General features: G+C 38.2%; 1 protein-coding gene across 2 annotated transcripts in view; it reads left to right on the top strand.

The window, feature by feature from the left end:
- Nfatc3 (nuclear factor of activated T cells 3) overlaps positions 1-18,037 on the top strand; it is a 63,129-nt gene that overhangs the window by 24,301 nt on the left and 20,791 nt on the right. For both annotated transcript variants that reach the window (XM_050143952.1, XM_050143951.1), the window contains exons 4-9: positions 2,129-2,328; positions 4,952-5,124; positions 7,775-7,915; positions 10,415-10,470; positions 12,765-12,891; positions 14,784-15,782. In XM_050143952.1, coding sequence (XP_049999909.1) covers positions 2,129-2,328; positions 4,952-5,124; positions 7,775-7,915; positions 10,415-10,470; positions 12,765-12,891; positions 14,784-15,782 — 1,696 coding nt within the window. The remainder of the gene's footprint in view (positions 1-2,128; positions 2,329-4,951; positions 5,125-7,774; positions 7,916-10,414; positions 10,471-12,764; positions 12,892-14,783; positions 15,783-18,037) is intronic.

Below are 18,037 nucleotides of genomic sequence, written 5' to 3'. Positions count from 1 at the left end.
GTCTTTGAAGAGAGAAATTATCTTCTCACCACCACCAAGGCACTGGATTCTCTCTCTGAGTCTTACAAAACTATCATAAGGAGCTGGGCAGTAGTGGCACACCACTTTAATCCTAGCACTCGAGGCAGAGGCTGGTGGATCTCTATGAGTTCAAGGCTGGCCTGGTCTACAGATCGAGTTCCAGGATAGCCAAGGCTACACAGAGAAATCCTGTCTCAACAACAAACAAACAAAGAAAAATTAAAAAGTAAAAATATCATAAGGAGTTATTTTTCCTTGATTCTGTCATATCATCCCTTCTACTTTACTGTAGTAGAGTCATACTTTACTTGTTTATAATGCCATCATTTAAGCACTGAAGCTTAGAATTTCTGACTTGTTTTCTTTATTATGCTGTATGTAGTCAATTACAAATATCTCTTTAGGATTTCTAAGAGTTATTGTATTTATAACTTTTTCATAGTTTCTGTTATGTTCCTGCCTTTACCCTAATTTAAAATTTCAGAACTTTGATTTTAGTGTTTTCAGATTTCCAACTGGTGTCTGTGTTTCTTTCCATTCTCTCTCTTTTGGTTTTTCAAGACAGGGTTTCTCTGTGTAGCTCTAGCTGTCCTGGAACTCGCTCTGTAGTCCAAGCTGGCCCATAAGTGGAGGTCAGAGGACAACTTTCGCTTCTCTCCTACTATGTGGGTCTGGTGATGGAACTCAGGATGTTAAGCTGTTAGGCTACAGCAGGTGCTTTTACCCACTGAACCATCTCATTTGTCTGTGATTTTTTTTTTTTTTTTGTAATATCTTATTTGCCAGGCAGTGGTGGCGCAAATCTTTAATCCTAGCACTTGGAAGGCAAAGGCAGGCAAAGGCAGGTGGATCTCTGTGAGACTAGCCTGGCCTACAGAGCGAGTTCCAGGACAGCCAGTGCTCTTACACAGAGAATCCCTGTTTTGAAAAAAAAAAAAATAATAATAATAGATTTATTTATTTTATGTGCATTGGTGTTTTACCTGCATATATGTGTGAGGATATCAGATCCACTGGAACTGTAGTTACAGACAGTTGTGAGCTGTCATGAGGGTGTTGGGAATTGGACTCCAGTCCTCTGGAAGAGCAACCAGTGCTTTTAACCACTAGGCCATCTCTCCAGCTCTACCCCCCTCCCCCTTTGTTTTTCAAGACAGGGTTTCACTGTTTAGTTCTGGATTAAAGGCATGCACCACCACCACCACCCAGTGCTTCTCTCTTTTTTAAAGGAAAAAAATACATGGCAGTTCATGTATATGTAGAGGTTGGTGGGAACGGGCGACTTAGTGAAAGATTGCAAGTCCAAGCCAGTTTATCCTGTATAACAAGTCCTTGTTCTGAAAAATATAATGTAATATATTATAATAATACCAAGGGGAAAAATACATTCTTGCAGATTGATTTTTTTAAAAAAGCCTTTGCAGGGATTATGGGGTATAGCTCAGTGGCAGAATATATATTTATTCTGTATAAAACTCTTAAGTTCATTTTTCTGAAACAGAAAAATGTATCCTTGTTTTTCAAGACAGGGTTTCTCTATAAATTTGGAACCTGTCCTGGAACTAACTCTTGTAGACCAGGCCAGCCTTGAACTCACAGAGATCAGCCTGCCTTTGCCTCCCGAGTGCTGGGATTAAAGGCGTGCACCAGCACTGTCCGGTTATGTATCCTTGTTTTTAAATTACGTGACTACACTTAGTCTTTTGTCTCTATGTATGTTTGTGTGTACACATTTGTTTGGAGGTGAGAAGACAACCTTGGGCGTTGTTACTCAGGTGCCATATATCTTGGCACTTATATCAGTTTTGATTCCTAGCACTCACATGGTGGCTAACAGCTCTCTGTAATTCCAATTTTAGGGAATCCTGTGCTCTCTTGTTTTCTGATGGCGTCAGGCACACACAAGTGCACAGGCATACATGCAGGCAAAACACTCATGTACATAAAAGAAAATTTTTAAAAAGAAAATTTGGAATTACTTTATTGTCTTTTTTATAATAATACTTTTATATACAATAATATGTGATATGAATATAATTGGCTTGTTTTAAGCTTATTGTAAAATGTGTGGATAATGAAATGTACTTTTGTGTTTCTTTTCATTTAGCTCCTGGGCTATAGTGAAAAGCCAATAAATCTACAGATGTTTATTGGAACAGCTGATGATCGATATTTACGACCTCATGCGTTTTACCAGGTGCATCGTATTACTGGAAAGACAGTTGCTACTGCAAGTCAAGAGATAATAATTGCCAGCACAAAAGTTCTTGAAATTCCACTCCTACCCGAAAATAATATGTCAGCCAGGTATCTTTTTTGTTTTTTGTGTTTCTTTTTGTTTTTCTTCCTTCTTTTTTCCTTTCTTTCTTGTTTCTCATTATGTAACTCTGGCTATCCTGAAACTAATTATGGTAGCCTCGAACTCATAGAGATTCATCTGTCTCTGCGTCTTAAAACCTTTGTTAAATTGAGCATTAAGCTAACTCAGCAGTTAAAATCCCATACTCTTTCAGAGGACTAGAGTTAGGTTCTCACACCCACATCAGGCAGCTAACAACTGCCTGTATTTCTAGCTCCAGGCTATCTGATGCTCATAACCTTCACAAGCCCCTGCACTCATGCCCCTCTATCCCTACCCCCCCCACATACATAATTAAGAATAATCTGTGTAAAACCTTAATTTAAAATAATCAGTTTTCTTTTCTTGAAACAGTTCTTAGAAAAATACATGATTTGTTTGGTTTTGGTTTTTAGTAAACTATAAAATATTTATTGTTTACTAGTATTATATAATTCTGGAAAGTTTGTTCAGGAGGGCAGTAAGTTTCATATTTCCAGAAAGAAAGTTGGTGTCTTCCGCCTATAGTCCCAGAATTTGGAATGTAGATTCAGGAAGAACAGTTGAGAGTGATCCTTGAGTACATAGTGAGTAAGAGACTGTCCAGAGTTGTATATGACCCTGACTCAAAAACTAGGAACAAGGACCAAACTCATGCTTTTAAAAGTCTCAGCATTCAATAGGCAGAGACAGAGACAGATGGATCTCTTTGAGTTTGAGGCCAGCCTCGTCTATATTTCCAGTTCCGGGCCAGTCAAGGCTACACACTGAGCTTCTGTCTCAAAAACAACCGAGGAGTAAACAACAACGAAAGTACAGAACAATAGATACATGCTGCCACTGTCTATTTTCTCACCTACTCTTAACTTCTTCCTGTCTCAGAAATAGGGTGGACATGAATGTCAGTGTTACACCTTGACTGAAAACAAAGGTTAATTTGTTAATATATACCGTATACTAACATTTAGAAGTCTAAGTCAGGACATTTTTGGAGTTTGAGGTCATTTGGGCTACAAAGTGAGAGAGACCTTATTTCAAAAAAACCAAAATTAACTAAGAGGTCATTTCAAACAAATTAATATATATTTTCATCGCTTAATATGAGTTTTTGTAAGCTTATATAGATTTTTTGGTGGGATTGCATTTCTTACTTTTAAGATTCTTATAATTTGGGTTTTTTTTTAAATCACTTTTCAAAATTTAAGCATTTTTGAGATATGATTATTTTATGTTTGGATAGTTTACTTATATGTATATCTATGCACCATGTGCATGCCTGGTGCCGAGGAGGATAAAAGAGGGGTTCAGATCCTCTGTAGTTAGAGTTACAGATGGTTGTGAGCCACCATATGGTTGTTGGGAATTGGATCTGGGTCCTCTGGAAGAACAGTTAGTGCTCTTAATTGCTGAGCCATATCTCCAGTCCAATATTTTAATTTTAATTTATTTATTAAACATATTTTAAATTATTTATTTAGTCAACAAATTATTTTTAATTATTTTTAAACCAGGCGTGGTGGTACAAGACTTTATTTAATCCCAGTACTCAGTAGCCAGAGGCAGGCCAACCTGGTCTATAAAGGAAGGACAGAGGGCTATTATACAGAGAAAACCTGTCTTGGGGGGGGGGCACCTTTTTTTTTTAGCCATTTTATTTTATGTGTATGAGTGGTTTGCTCAATGTGTATATATTATTTATTTATTTTGGTTTTTCGAGACAGGGTTTCTCTGTAGCTTTGGAGCCTGTCCTGGAACTACCTCTTGTAGCCCAGGCTGGTCTTGAACTCACAGAGATCCACCTGCGGCTGCCTCCCGAGTGCTGGGATTAAAGGTATCCCACCCCACTCAATGTATATTTGTATCAGTGTGTGTTCTGAAACTGGTGTTATGGACTATTGTGAGCTTCCTTGTGGAAGCTGGGAATCAAACCTGAGTCTTCTGTAAGAAGTGCGCATAACTGCTGACCCATGTTCCAACCAACTATTTACTTTTTATTTCCTTTTAATTTCTTATGTATATTTATTTTCTTATATGTATGTGTGCTGAGTGTATATATGTGCACCATTTGTATACAGTGCCCAAGAAGTTCAGAAGATGGTGTCAGATCCTTTGGAACTAGTGTTACAAATCATTGTGAACTGCTTGGCTGGGGTACTAGGAACCAAACTCGGGTCCTCTGCTTGAACAGCACACCCTTTTAACTACTGAGCCATCTTTACAGTTCATTAGTTTTTGATTGCAGGTCCAAGTTGGCCTTGAATTTAAGGTAATCATTATGCCTCAGTCTTCCAAGTATTGGAATTATAAACATGTATATCATGCTCACCTCAAATATTTGTTTTTGACCAGATTTGGGTTACAGAATTCTTTCTGGAAAATTTTTGTTTGGCTTTGAGATAGAGTCTCTTGTAGTCCCTTTTGGTCTTGAGCTCACTGTGTAGCTAAGGCTGACCTGTAACTACTGATCCTCCTGCTTCTCTCCCTCTCAAATGCTGGGATTATAGGTGCACAAGACCTGGCAAATTGCAGTACATATTTATGCAGTTGAGTTGTTCAGAACAGTTTTTAAATAACGAAATGTGTTTTTTCTAGTATTGACTGTGCAGGTATTTTGAAACTTCGAAATTCAGATATAGAACTTCGAAAAGGAGAAACTGATATTGGCAGAAAGAATACTAGAGTACGACTGGTATTTCGTGTGCACATCCCACAGCCTAGTGGAAAAGTCCTTTCTCTGCAGATAGCGTCTATTCCTGTTGAGTGCTGTAAGTGAGCTTGCAATATGTTTTAAGATTTTGATGTAAGTTTTGTGCATTTTTGATTAAAATGGGATATGTATTAAAACTACAAAGTATTGATTCTGAATTACTGGTTTGCTTTTCTGACATGAAAATAAGCTAACAAGGTGAGAAGAGTTCTAACTTTATGTTCGAAAATGTCTTCTCACTATAATTTGATTCTTGTCAGCTATGTGACTATAGAGAAACTTTTTCCTTCTCCTCTGCCTCCCTCCCTTTCTTGTCTCCGATTTACATTTTTCCTGACTCCTACCCCAAGCCTATGTGTTGGGGTCAGTATAGGTTTGTGTTACCTTGTCTAACAGTCTTAGGATTTGCATTGCTGTGAAGAGGCACTATGACCACGACATCTCTTAAAAAGAAAGCATTTAGTTGTTGTGGCTTGCTTACAGTTTCAAAGGTTTAGTCCATTATCATCTTATCAGGGAACATGGCGGCATTCAGGCAAACATGGTGCTGGCAACATCTTGATCAGAAGGCAATAGGAAGTGGATTGTGTCACTGGATGGTATCTTGAACATAAGAAACATCAAAGCCCATCTGCTTAGTGACACACTTTTTCCAACAAGGCCATACCCACTCCAACAAATCCACAACTCTAATTGCCACTCCCTATGAGATTTTGGGGGCCAATTAAAATTCAAACTACCACACTAACTATAAATTAAAACAGTTGAGAATCCTGTCATGAAGTTATGATCTTTATGCTTTTAGTTGTTACATGATTATCTTTGTTTTATGTAAATGTTAGCCTTAATATAATAATAATAGCATCCTGTTTTGCAAGCTTACTCCTCAACTAAATAAGAATCAACGATGTTGGTTGGTTGGATGGAGGCAAGGTCTCACTCACTATTTAACCTAATTGGCCTAGAAATCCCTTTGTAGATCAAGCTGGTCTCAAACTCAGAGTTCCCTCCCTTTTCCTCCAGTGCTTAGATTAAAGGCATGCACCTAGATGACAAGCTAACGGGTTTTGTTTGTTTTTGCTTTTTTAATACTATCGAATTATTATGACATCCATTTCAAAAAGTGGGTGATTTTACCTCCAATTTACAAACATAAGATATGAGAAAATGTCCTAAAACTTGACATGTTTTCAAGCGTGGCAGACCTATAGGTCTCAGAAGGTTAGCTGGTATAACTGAATCATTGAGAATGGTGTAAACATGTATAGTGAAAGCAGACACAGATATCTCATGTATTCATACAAGTTTATTTTATTGTATTTGTATGCTTTGCTTGCATGTGTGTGTGTACCACATGTATGCCTTGTGCCTGGATAGGTCAACAGAGGATGTCAAATCCCCAGGAACTGGAGTTACAAATGATTGTGAACCACCATCCATGTAGGTGTTATAAATTGAATTCCAGTTTTCTGAAAGAGCAGCCTATGTTCTTTTTTCTTTTTTGTTTGTTTGTGGGTTTTTTGTTTTGTTTTGTTTTTTTGAGATATGAGCTTTGCCTGGCCTGAAAACTTACTGTGTAGACCAGGCTAGCCTTGAACTCACAGAGATCCCACCTGCTTCTGTCCCTGGAGTTCTGAGATTAAAGGTGTGTGTCAGAACGTTCAGCTCACAACAAGTGCTCCTAACCTCTGAGCCTACTCAGTAGTCCCAGCATTTTATTTTGGAAAGGAAAGGGAAAAACTATTATGCTTATTATATATATATATATATGAATATTATATACACGCATATACATATATTAGAAAAATATAACTTCTGTTCAGAACAGAAAGTAGACGGTAAGGATAGAAAAAAATACTTCATGAAACTTTATAGTTAAGTAACACTATGAATTAGAATATCAGATTATATTCCTCAAACCCTGTGTAGGTAGAGAAATGTAGTCATTGCAGAAGTACAGCTGCTTTTAGAAATTAAATTGTATGGGGCTGGAGAGATGGCTCAGAGGTTAAGCACTGACTGCTCTTCCAGAGGTTCTGAGTTCAATTCCCAGCAACCACATGGTGGCTCACAACCATCTGTAATGAGATCTGGTGCCCTCTTCTGGCCTGCAGGCATACATGGAGGCTGAACACTGTGTACATAATAAATAAATCTTTTAAAAAAAAAGAAACTAAATTGTAAAATATGTGTTTCATTTATGTATTATTTATTTTTAAAATTATCTACTATATAAGCCTAATATGATGATGATTGACTATTTCTCATAAGGAAAGGGTTGTTTGTCCTGTAGTAGTTATTTAAATACTTGTCTTCTCTTAATTATTTATAGTTTAGTTGCATAGTTTTGGACTTGATTTTTTATAATTAGGTTTGTAAATTTTAACAGTTCTGTGGAAGACACATACTCAAGAAGCTAAGTTAAAAGTAAAATACTAGGTAAATGTATGGAAGCCAATGTGAAGTAAAAGACATTAATTTATCGTTATCAGTTTTTTTGCAGTTGTAGTCTTAAGAAATAATTTTATACCAATTCAGTATAACTCTGTTTCTAAATATGCTTGCTCTTTAATAAGAATTATTACCATTGTCTTGAATTTTAATAGCTTAAATTAATTAATCCCAATGCTTATTTTGTGTTTTGAGCTCATCTTGTATGTGTGAAATGTTTTAAAATAATATTTTGCTTTTCTTAACTTGTAAAACAGCTCAGCGATCTGCTCAAGAGCTCCCTCATATTGAGAAGTACAGTATCAACAGTTGCTCTGTCAATGGAGGCCATGAAATGATTGTGACTGGATCTAATTTTCTTCCAGAATCCAAAATCATTTTTCTTGAAAAAGGACAAGGTAAATAATATAAGATACAAATTAACTTCATTATAAGTGATAAAAGAATGAAAGTATAGATATTATATTGATATTAATATTATTTCCTTAGGCTATAGTCATTAAGCACTGAGTTAATTGGGGAGTTACAGTTAATAAATTTATATATAAATGTTAAATTTTCCTCTTTAATGGCATACTAAAAATAGAATTCATCCAGCATTTCTACTCCTTGATATGCACTCAGGAAACCTGCGAACATGCCCACACAAAAGCTGAAATACAAATGTTTATGGCAGAATTGTTCATAATAACTCCAAAATGGAAAGAACCAACCAGTTCTTTACCAACAGTTAAAAACAATGTACTATGTCCCACTATCCTAGTTTCATCTCTGTTGCTTTGATAAAATACCCTGACAATTAGGTGACAAAGGGATTTCTGGTTTATAATTTCCGGTTCCAACTCTTCTAGTGAGAAGGCAGGAACTTGAAGCAGCTAGTAACATCCACAGTTGATCTCACAGGCTTAGCTCAGGCCAACTTGATTTAGATAGTCCCTCACTGAGACTGCCCAGCCATTCTAGAGTGCATCAAGTTGATAGTTAACATTAATCATATACAGGCAATAATGGTGCACAAGCCTTTAATTCCAGCACTTGGGAGGCATAGGCAGACTGATCTCTGTGAGTTCAAGGCCAACCTGGTCTACAGAGCTAATTCTAGAACAGCCAGGGCTATCCAGAAAAATTCTGTCTCGAAAAACCAAAAAAAAAAAAAAAAAAAAAAAGGGCTGGAGAGATGGCTCAGAGGTTAAGAGCACTGGCTGCTCTTCCAGAGGTCCTGAGTTCAATTCCCAGCAACCACATGGTGGCTCACAACCATCTGTAATGAGATCTGGCGCCCTCTTCTGGCAGGCAGGTATACATGCAGACAGAACATTGTGTACGTAATAAATAAATAAATTAAAAAAAAAAAAGACCAAAAAAAAATAAAAAGAAAAAACCCTAATCATATATAAGTGGAATATTATTTGGCCATAAAAATTAATGAGGTAGCCAGGTGGGGGTGGCTCACGCCTTTATTCCCATCAAGCAGAGGTAGTCAGATCTCTGTGAATTCAAGGCCATGCCTGGTCTCTGAGAGAGAGTTCAGGCCGGGCAGTGGTGGCGCAGGCCTTTAATCCCAGCACTCGGGAGGCAGAGGTAGGCGGATCTCTGGGAGTTCGAGGCCAGCCTGGTCTACAAGAGCTAGTTCCAGGACAGGCACCAAAGCTACAGAGAAACCCTGTCTCGGGGGGAAAAAAAAAAAAAAAAAAAAAGAGGGAGTTCAGAACAGCCAGAGCTACACAGAGAAACTCTGTCTCGAAAAACAAAAATAAATAAATAAAATACTACTAATGCATGTTATAATGTGGCCAAGTGTTGAAGCTATTAAAAGTACCCATCACAAAATATATAGAATAAGCAATTCACAGAGGTAGGAAGTAGATGTAGTGTTTCGTAGTTGTTTGAAGTCATTAGAAGTGACTAAGGATGATAAAAATGATCTGAAATTAGTAGTTGGTTGGACAACTCTGTGAATATTCTAATAGTTTAAAGGGGTGGCATTAGCCCAGTATTGTCAAAATACCTTTTATATTATTTTGTTTTTGTGTATCCCTGGCTGTCCTGAAACTCACTCTGTAGATCAGGCTGGCCTTGAACTCAAAGATCTGCCTGACTCTGCCTCCCAAGTGCAAAGATGTTTGCCTGGCTTAAAAAACATATATATATATATATACACACACATATTGATGCTGCCCCTTTTTAAAGATTTTTTTTATTTATTTATTTGTTTATTTATTTATTTATTAAGTTTACAGTGTTCTGCCAGAAGAGGGCACCAGATCCCATTATAGATGGTTGTGAACCACCATGTGGTTGCTGGGGATTGAACTCAGGACCTCTGGAAGAACCTCTGAGCCATCTCTCCAGCCCCTAAAAAAAATTCTTATAAAAATAATAGTGCTACACAGCGAAACCTTGTGTCCAAGAAACAAGCAAACAAACAAAAAGGAACAACAACAAAAAAGAATAATATCAGATACTTAGGGTTACTGCCTGGCCTCTTGCTTCCCCTTTTAAGCAGATCCCCCACCCTTGTTTATTTATCAGGGTTTTGGTTTTTGTTTGCGACTAAGTCTCATATAGCCCAGACTGACCTTAAGTTCTTTGTTGTTGTTTGTTTTGTTCTGTTTTTTTTGTTGTTGTTTCCGAGACAGGGTTTTTCTTTCTAGTTCCTGGCTGTGCTGGAACTAGCTCCTTAGACTAGGCTGATCTCAAACTCAGATCCACCTGCCTCTGCCTCATGGGTGCTGGGATTAAAGGTGTGCACCACTTCCTGGCTCTTTTTTTTTTTTTTAATTGAAAGTCTGTGAGGAAAAATATTCTCTCTACTAATAATTTGTGATATTACATAGATTAGATTTTCTGTTTTCAAACTTGCATTGCTCTTAACTGTAATTTTTTTCTTTCAATAGATGGAAGACCTCATTGGGAGGCTGAAGGAAAAATAATCAGAGAAAAATGTCAAGGGGTAAGAAAGTCACCTTAATTACTTATTAGTAAGAAGTATTTAAACAGGGCTGAAGAATTGGCTCAGTGGTTAAGGGAACTTGTTCCTCTTGCAGAGGACCTGCATTCAGATCCCAGTACTCACATACTCACATTGTAACTCCATTCCAGGAGATCCAATCTTCTCTTCTGATCTCCTCAGATATACACAGTACATATACATATACATGCAGGCAAAAGGTTATACATACAAAATAAAATGAATCTCAAAGAATTTTTTTTATAAAAAAGAAGAGCATTTAAGGCTAGGCATGGTAACATATGCCTTTAGTCCCAGAACTTGGAGGCAGGGTTAGATACAGGTCTATGAGGTGAAGGCTAGCCAGGTCTTTATTGTGAGACCTTACCCCCCCCCCCAAAAAAAAAAGGGGGAAAGAAATGTTAAAGAAACTCAGGAGAAAATTGAATAATTTAACTTTTTGGTATGGGAAAGACTATTGAGAAAAAGAAAGGTTAGAATTTTTAGGTATTCAGATTAAAGTTTAAGAAAATAAACAAGCCTAGTGGCAGTGGCCCATGCCTTTAATCCCAGCACGTGGGAGACAGAGGCAGAGGCAGGCCAGGTATGGTGATGCTAGCCTTAAATACAGCACTCAAGAAGCAGACCAAGAGGGATGTTAAGGCTGAGGCTGTTCACAAGTTCAAGGCTAATAGCATGTTCCTCCCAGCCCCCCAAAGTGACTGTTGTAGCTAGTTTTGTATTCAGTTACTGGAGAAGAGAGAACTTCAGTCGAGAAAAAGCTTCCATATAATCAGGCTGTAGGCAAGCCGGTAGGGCATTTTCTTGTTAGTAATTGATGTGGGCTGATGTCCTTGGTTTTATAAGAAAGCAGGCTGAGCAAACCCTGGAAAGCAAGCAGTAAGCAGTACCCATCAATGGCCTCTGCATCAGCTCCTAACTCCAGGTTCCTGTCCTGTTTGAGTTTCTGTCCTGACTTTTTTCAATGATGACAGTAATATGGAAGGATAAGCCAGATAAATCCTTTCCTCCCCAAATTGTTTGGTCATAGTGTGTAATCTCAGCAATATTAGGACTAACTAGGACAGTGACTGTACTTCTTTTTTGTTTTTTTGAGACAGGGTTTCTCTGTAGCTTTGGAGCCTGTCCTGGAACTCACTCTGTAGACCAGGGTGGCCTTGATCTCACAGAGTTCTGCCTGCCTCTGCCTCCTGAGTGCTGGGATGAAAGACATGTGTCACTGCTGCCCAGCAGCTGTACTTTCCTTAAAAAACACCAACTTGGTTTCGTGGGACAAGCCCCTAGTGATTTGTCTTTGAACATACTTCCTAACACCACAGCTACTCATTAAACCATTAAGCCTTCCAGAATCCTTACTGAAAGAAACTATGACCTTGCATCTTGATTGGAATAGAGGCAATCTTTTCTAGACTACAATATATTATTTTCCACAATGCTTCCTAAAGACATGGAACAGTTACACAGATGATCAGATTTGGTTTTGAATAAACGTTTTCACTTTGTATATAGGTTTTATATACTTTCCAGTTAGAAGTTTTGAGTATAAATCTCATACTAAGAAATCTAACCCAAGGACTGAAGAGATGGGTCAGCAGTTAAGGGCACTTTTTGCACTTGTAGAGGACCTGAGTTTGGTCCCCAGTACCCATGTGTTGGCTAAGAACTTTCTATAACTCCATTTCCAGAGGATCCAAAATCTTCTGACCTCCTTGGGTACTATATGCATGTGCACAGACATACTTGTAGGCAAGCACTCATATATTTAAAATTTAAAAAAGAAAAGTATAATACAACTTGAAGAATGTTAAACATGATCATATTCTGAAGTGGGCCTTTTATTAAGATATATGTCTTAATGTTGAGTAGAGTCACATATTTCAGTACGTAGTATGTAATAAGATGTTATCTATTTATTTTAAAAGGTCTTACAATGTAACTCAGTCTGGCCTTGAATTTGTTATCTATCTGTCTCTACCTTCTGAGGGCTGGGGTTACAGATGTACATCACTATGCCTAACAACTCTTATTTTTGCTACAACTAATTGGGCAGGTAAAAATCAATTTCTTCTTTAGTGATTAAAGATTTTGTGTCTATCAGCAAGATACTGGTGTAAATAAATCTCCAAATGATTTATATGACTAGTTGATGTGCATAATTTTCTGTGACAGGGAGACCTTATATTAAGGGTTAAGTCTCATGAGTTGCTCTGAGTTTGGCAGGTGCATTTCATTTTTAGTTAAGAGTATAACACAGTGTTGCTTCCCTTGTTCCTTAGGCTCACATTGTCCTTGAAGTTCCTCCCTATCATAACCCGGCAGTTACAGCTGCAGTGCAGGTGCACTTTTATCTGTGCAATGGCAAGAGGAAAAAAAGCCAGTCTCAACGTTTCACTTACACACCAGGTACAAGAAATTGTGATGGTTTAGAGTTTTCTTTCATAAGAATTTTGCATTAAAATGTTTAATGTTAATGCCAACATATTATTTCTTCTTTTCTTCATTTATGAAAACATAATTGAAATGCCACTACATTTCCCCTTTTTATCTAAAATAAAAGAGGTTATAACTAATATAAGAAAAACTATATATAGTAAGTACAACTGGAGACAGAGGCAGGAAGATGAATTTCAGGCATGCTTGGTGTACATAGCAGTGGTAGGCCATTCTGTGTCAATGACTAGAAGGGGTTTTTTGTTTGTTGGTTTGTTTGTTTGTTTTTTTAACTAATAACTGAAGAGTTAGATTTATATGTCAGGAACCCACAAAAGTTAAAAAAAAAAAAACTCAAACAGTGAACGTGTTTTAAATATTCAGGAATGGGAGTATTGGTGAATATCAACTTTCTGCCTGGCAGAGGCGTGTGAATCTCTGTGAATTTGAGGCCAGCCTGGTCTACAGTTCCAGGGCAGTCAGTGCTATTTAGTGAGACCCTTTCTCAAAACAAAACAGGAATATCAAATTTCTGAGGAAGGTGACAAGGGATAAGATTTTAAAAGATAGAGGTTAAAGCCAGCCATGATGACACATATATGTAATCTTAATACTCAGAAGGTAAGACAGGAAAGAAGATCATGAATTACATCCTAGGCTATGTAATGAGACCGTGTCTCAAAGAAACTAAATAGAATGGACTGAAGAGGATGACTGATTCCCATACTCATGAACGCATAGATCCTAAATGTCCGTGTTTTATTACTTTTAGGATATGTTTTTGTCGTTTGTTTGTTTGTTTTTTTTTTTTTTGGTTTGTTTGTTTTGTTTTTATCCCTGGCTGGCCTGGTTATTAGCTGTGTAGATCAAGCTGGTCTTGACCTCAAGAGATTGGCCTGTCTCTGCTTCTGCTTCCTGAGTGCTGAGATTAAACACATACCTCTATGCTTAGGTGTGTAACTTCCTGATGCTGCACTCAGATGTTATCAAGGATTGTTGTGATGAAACTCATCTCTGTCCTGAATGACGAAGAATGCTCTGTAATTACAAAAAAAGAGAAGTAGGGTGTACAAATTAGAGGTACTGATTACTACCTAATAGTGGTAGTAACTAAAAGGCAAAAGCAGACAGGAGAGGCTGTGCTGCTTTCATATTACTACCTCATGAATTGGGAGGACACGGTAAACATATAATCCTCCCAGGATGGAAGAGCACTGGACTGTAGCTATTGTCGCTGACACTGTATTTTCTGAATGGAAATAAAGGGATGTATACTGTATACGGACTCAAGGAAGAGTGTCACAGATGTATTTGGACAGCCCTTGTTCAGGTAATGGCTCTCTGTAGCATTTAGCTTTTCTTCTAAAATGAATTTGGATTTTTCTATAAGGAGACCACTTGTTTGTTTCCCGGCCACTCAGCAGCTCAGACCTGAAATAATCACACAGAAAATAAGTTATGCCATAAAATGACTATCAAGTTGGCTCAGTGAGTAAAGGCATTTTTCTGCTAAGCCTGATGACCTAAGTTTGATCCTCAGGACCTAAATGATAAAAAGGAAAGTGCTAACTCCCAACAAGCTGTCCTCTGTCTTCACATATGTGCTCTGGCATATATATGCACTCACACAAACTAAATGAATGAATGTATGTTTTTAAACCAAAAATATTTGTTTGTGTGTATGTATGAGTGTACATATATATATATATACACAAATAAAACATTTTACCTCAGTTTTCTTTTCTAAAGACATTGAGTTCATCCTCATATGTGTTATAGTTATAAGCTATAATTATAGAATTAAGTTATGCCATAATCATTTTATGAGCTGCATAATAACATTTGTTTTAATCATTTATTTTCAGTTTTGATGAAGCAAGAACAAAGAGAAGATACTGATTTGTCTTCAGTTCCATCCTTACCTTTGCCTCATTCTGCCCAGACCCAGAGGCCTTCCTCAGATTCAGGGCACACACATGACAGTGCATTGTCAGCATCGAGAAGCTTGATTTGTCCAATCCAGCCAGCATATGCATCTTTAATAACCTCATCCCATTTGCCACAGTTGCAGTGTAGGGATGAGGGTGCTGGTAAAGAACAGCACATAATACCATCTTCAGTCATGCACCAGCCTTTTCAAGTTACATCAACATCTCCTATGGGGTCTTCCTATCAGTCTATACAAACTAATATGTATAATGGACCAACTTGTCTTCCTGTGAATCCTGCCTCTAGTCAAGAATTTGATCCAGTTTTGTTTCAGCAGGATGCAGCTCTTTCTAGTTTAGTAAACCTTGGCTGTCAACCATTGTCACCATTTCATTCTTCAAATTCAGATGCAACAGAACATCTCTTAGCACATTCACCTCATTCTGTGCAAACCCCACCTCATCTGCAGTCAATGGGATTCCATTGTTCAAACACAGGACAAAGATCTCTTTCTTCTCCTGTGTCAGACCAGGTCACAGGTCAGCCTTCTTCTCATTTACAACCTATTACATACTGTCCTTCACATCCAGGATCTGCTACAGCAGCTTCCCCAGCAGCCTCTCATCCCCTGGCTAGTTCACCGCTTTCTGGGCCATCATCCCCTCAGCTGCAGTCTATGCCTTATCAATCTCCTAGCTCAGGAACAGCCTCATCACCATCTCCAGCTACCAGAATGCATTCTGGACAGCACTCAACTCAAGCACAAAGTACAGGCCAAGGAGGTCTTCCTGCACTTTCATCCTTAGTATGCCACAGTTTGTGTGACCCAGCCTCATTTCCACCTGCTGGGGCAGCTGTGAGCATTAAACCTGAACCTGAAGATCAGGAACCTAACTTTGCAACCATTGGTCTACAGGATATCACTTTAGATGATGGTAAGTCTTGTTGGCTCAACACCCCCACCATCCATTTCCCCTACGTGTGCGTGTGTGTGTGTGTGTGTGTGTGTGTGCCGTGCACACACATTTGTATTTGAGTTAGGCTGATCTTGAACTCACTTTATAGTGGAGGGTGGCCTTAAAATTCTGATCATCCCAAGTGCTAAGATTACAAACATGTACCACCAGATCCTTGTAGTAACTAGAGGTTGAACACCAAAGATGTATGTGTATAATGGTGGTGATGAGGATTTGCAGAACTGGAACTCAGTGTGCAGCTCAGGCTTACTACGTGTTGATCCTTCTGTAGCACAAATAGTAAAAACACAGGTTCGCCCTGAAGATCATAAAAGCAAAGCAGCCAAACCACTAGAGAACTTTTAACCTCTGTAAAATCTTCAGACTGAGAGAGAATGATGAGTTCCTGTCTCTTCCTGCGTTACATTCCTTTCTAGTGCTGGGATTAAAGGCACCACCACTGCCCGGCCTCTATGGCTAACTAGTATGGCTGTTGGGATTAAAGGTGTGTGCCACCACTGCCTGGCCTGTATGGCCGACTAGTGTGGCTGTTTTGCATTCTTGTCTTCAGGCAAGCTTTATTTATTAATATCATTACAACCTTCTCCCTCAGCTTCCCGAATAATGGGGTACAGGAATGAGGCACCATATATGTTACTGGAAACACCATATATAGTTACCTGTGACTATCATCTAGTGAAAAGCTGGATATATAATTTTAGTTTTCTCTCTAATTCTATATTAATCTGTCATAGGAAAGTAATTCTGGATCAGCTGTCTCCTGTTACAGCTGTCATTAAATGTCAAGTCATAGGGCTGGAATGATAAAAACAAGTGCTTTTAGCAAATCAGAGTTTGATTTCCAGCATCTATATGGCAGTTCATAACCTGTGACTCTAGTCCCAGAAGATACGATGCCTTATTTGATTTCATGGTTACTGCACATGGTGCACATACATACATGCAGGAAAAACACTTACAAAATAAAATAAAAAAACATTTATATGTAAAGTCCTAAGCACAAAGATCAAAAAAGACAAATAATATGTAACCTGTAAGCTTCTGGGACCTTCTAGTCATACATAATACCTAACTAGTGGCCTGTATAATGTAGGCAGTCAGATTGCTATAACCAGTGTATAAAAGATCCATATTAGAAAGTCAATAGAGATATGGATGACAGATTTCATTAGAAGGATTTGGCAAGGCTTCCATAAGTCAGTGATATGTGAGGGGTCTTGGAAGATGACTATATGCTTTCAGTAAACTTGAATTGGTGGGCAACTCAGACAGTAAAGCAGAGAAATTTGCCAGGAAGAGCATGGCCTTTATAGAGATCCACCTGCTTTTGCTTCCCAAGTACTAGGATAAAAGGTGTGCACCTACCACCTGGCCTCTGTGTGTCTGCTCTGGAGATGTAATTTTTCTTAAGCTTTTTTTTATGATTTTGAGGCCAGTTCTAGGACAGCCAGGGCTATACAGAGAAACCCTCTCTTGGGGGAGGGGGGTTAGGGGAAAAAATTTCTGCGTGTTATGCTGTATGTGATCTAGGTTTGGACCAAATGATATATATTAAAATATGATTCTTAAACATGCAGAAATAATTGTAGTTATGTTTTAAACTTTTAAATTAAGATTATGGTATTGTAAAACTGGACTAGTAGCCAGGCAGTGGTGGCACACACTTTTAATCCCAACATGCAGGAGGCAGAGACAGGTGGATCATTGTTCGAGGCCAGCCTGGACTACAAGAGCTAGTTCCAGGACAGGCTCCAAAGCTACAGAGAAACCCTGTCTCGAAAAACCAAAAAAAGAAAAGAAAAGAAAAGGAAAGAAGAAAAAGAAAGAAGGAAAGACAAAAAACTGGACTAGTTGTTTGTCTTCATTTGTTCTTAAACTAACAGAAGCACAGCTGCAGCTCTTGCATCAGAGGATTTGTGTTTAATATATATAGTTCAACTTGCTGTTGTGGTGAAAACTGACACTGCCACTTGCTGGCTCTATGCAGCAACATGCTAATCCTGAATGTAAGTCAGTTTCTGAAGTTAACAATCTAGGTATTAGGGGGCTGGAGAGATGGCTCAGTGGTTAAGAGCATTGCCTGCTCTTCCAAAGGTCCTGAGTTCAATTCCCAGCAACCACATGGTGGCTCACAACCATCTGTAATGAGGTCTGGCGCCCTCTTCTGGCCTGCAGGCATATACACAGACAGAATATTGTATACATAATAAATA

This window comes from Alexandromys fortis, unplaced genomic scaffold (assembly GCF_014885135.2).
Source record: "Alexandromys fortis isolate MF-2015 unplaced genomic scaffold, M_Fortis_MF-2015_v1.1 scaffold_1, whole genome shotgun sequence".
NCBI classification, from domain to species: Eukaryota; Metazoa; Chordata; class Mammalia; order Rodentia; family Cricetidae; genus Alexandromys; species Alexandromys fortis.
This window is presented reverse-complemented; position numbering and strand designations above follow the sequence as displayed.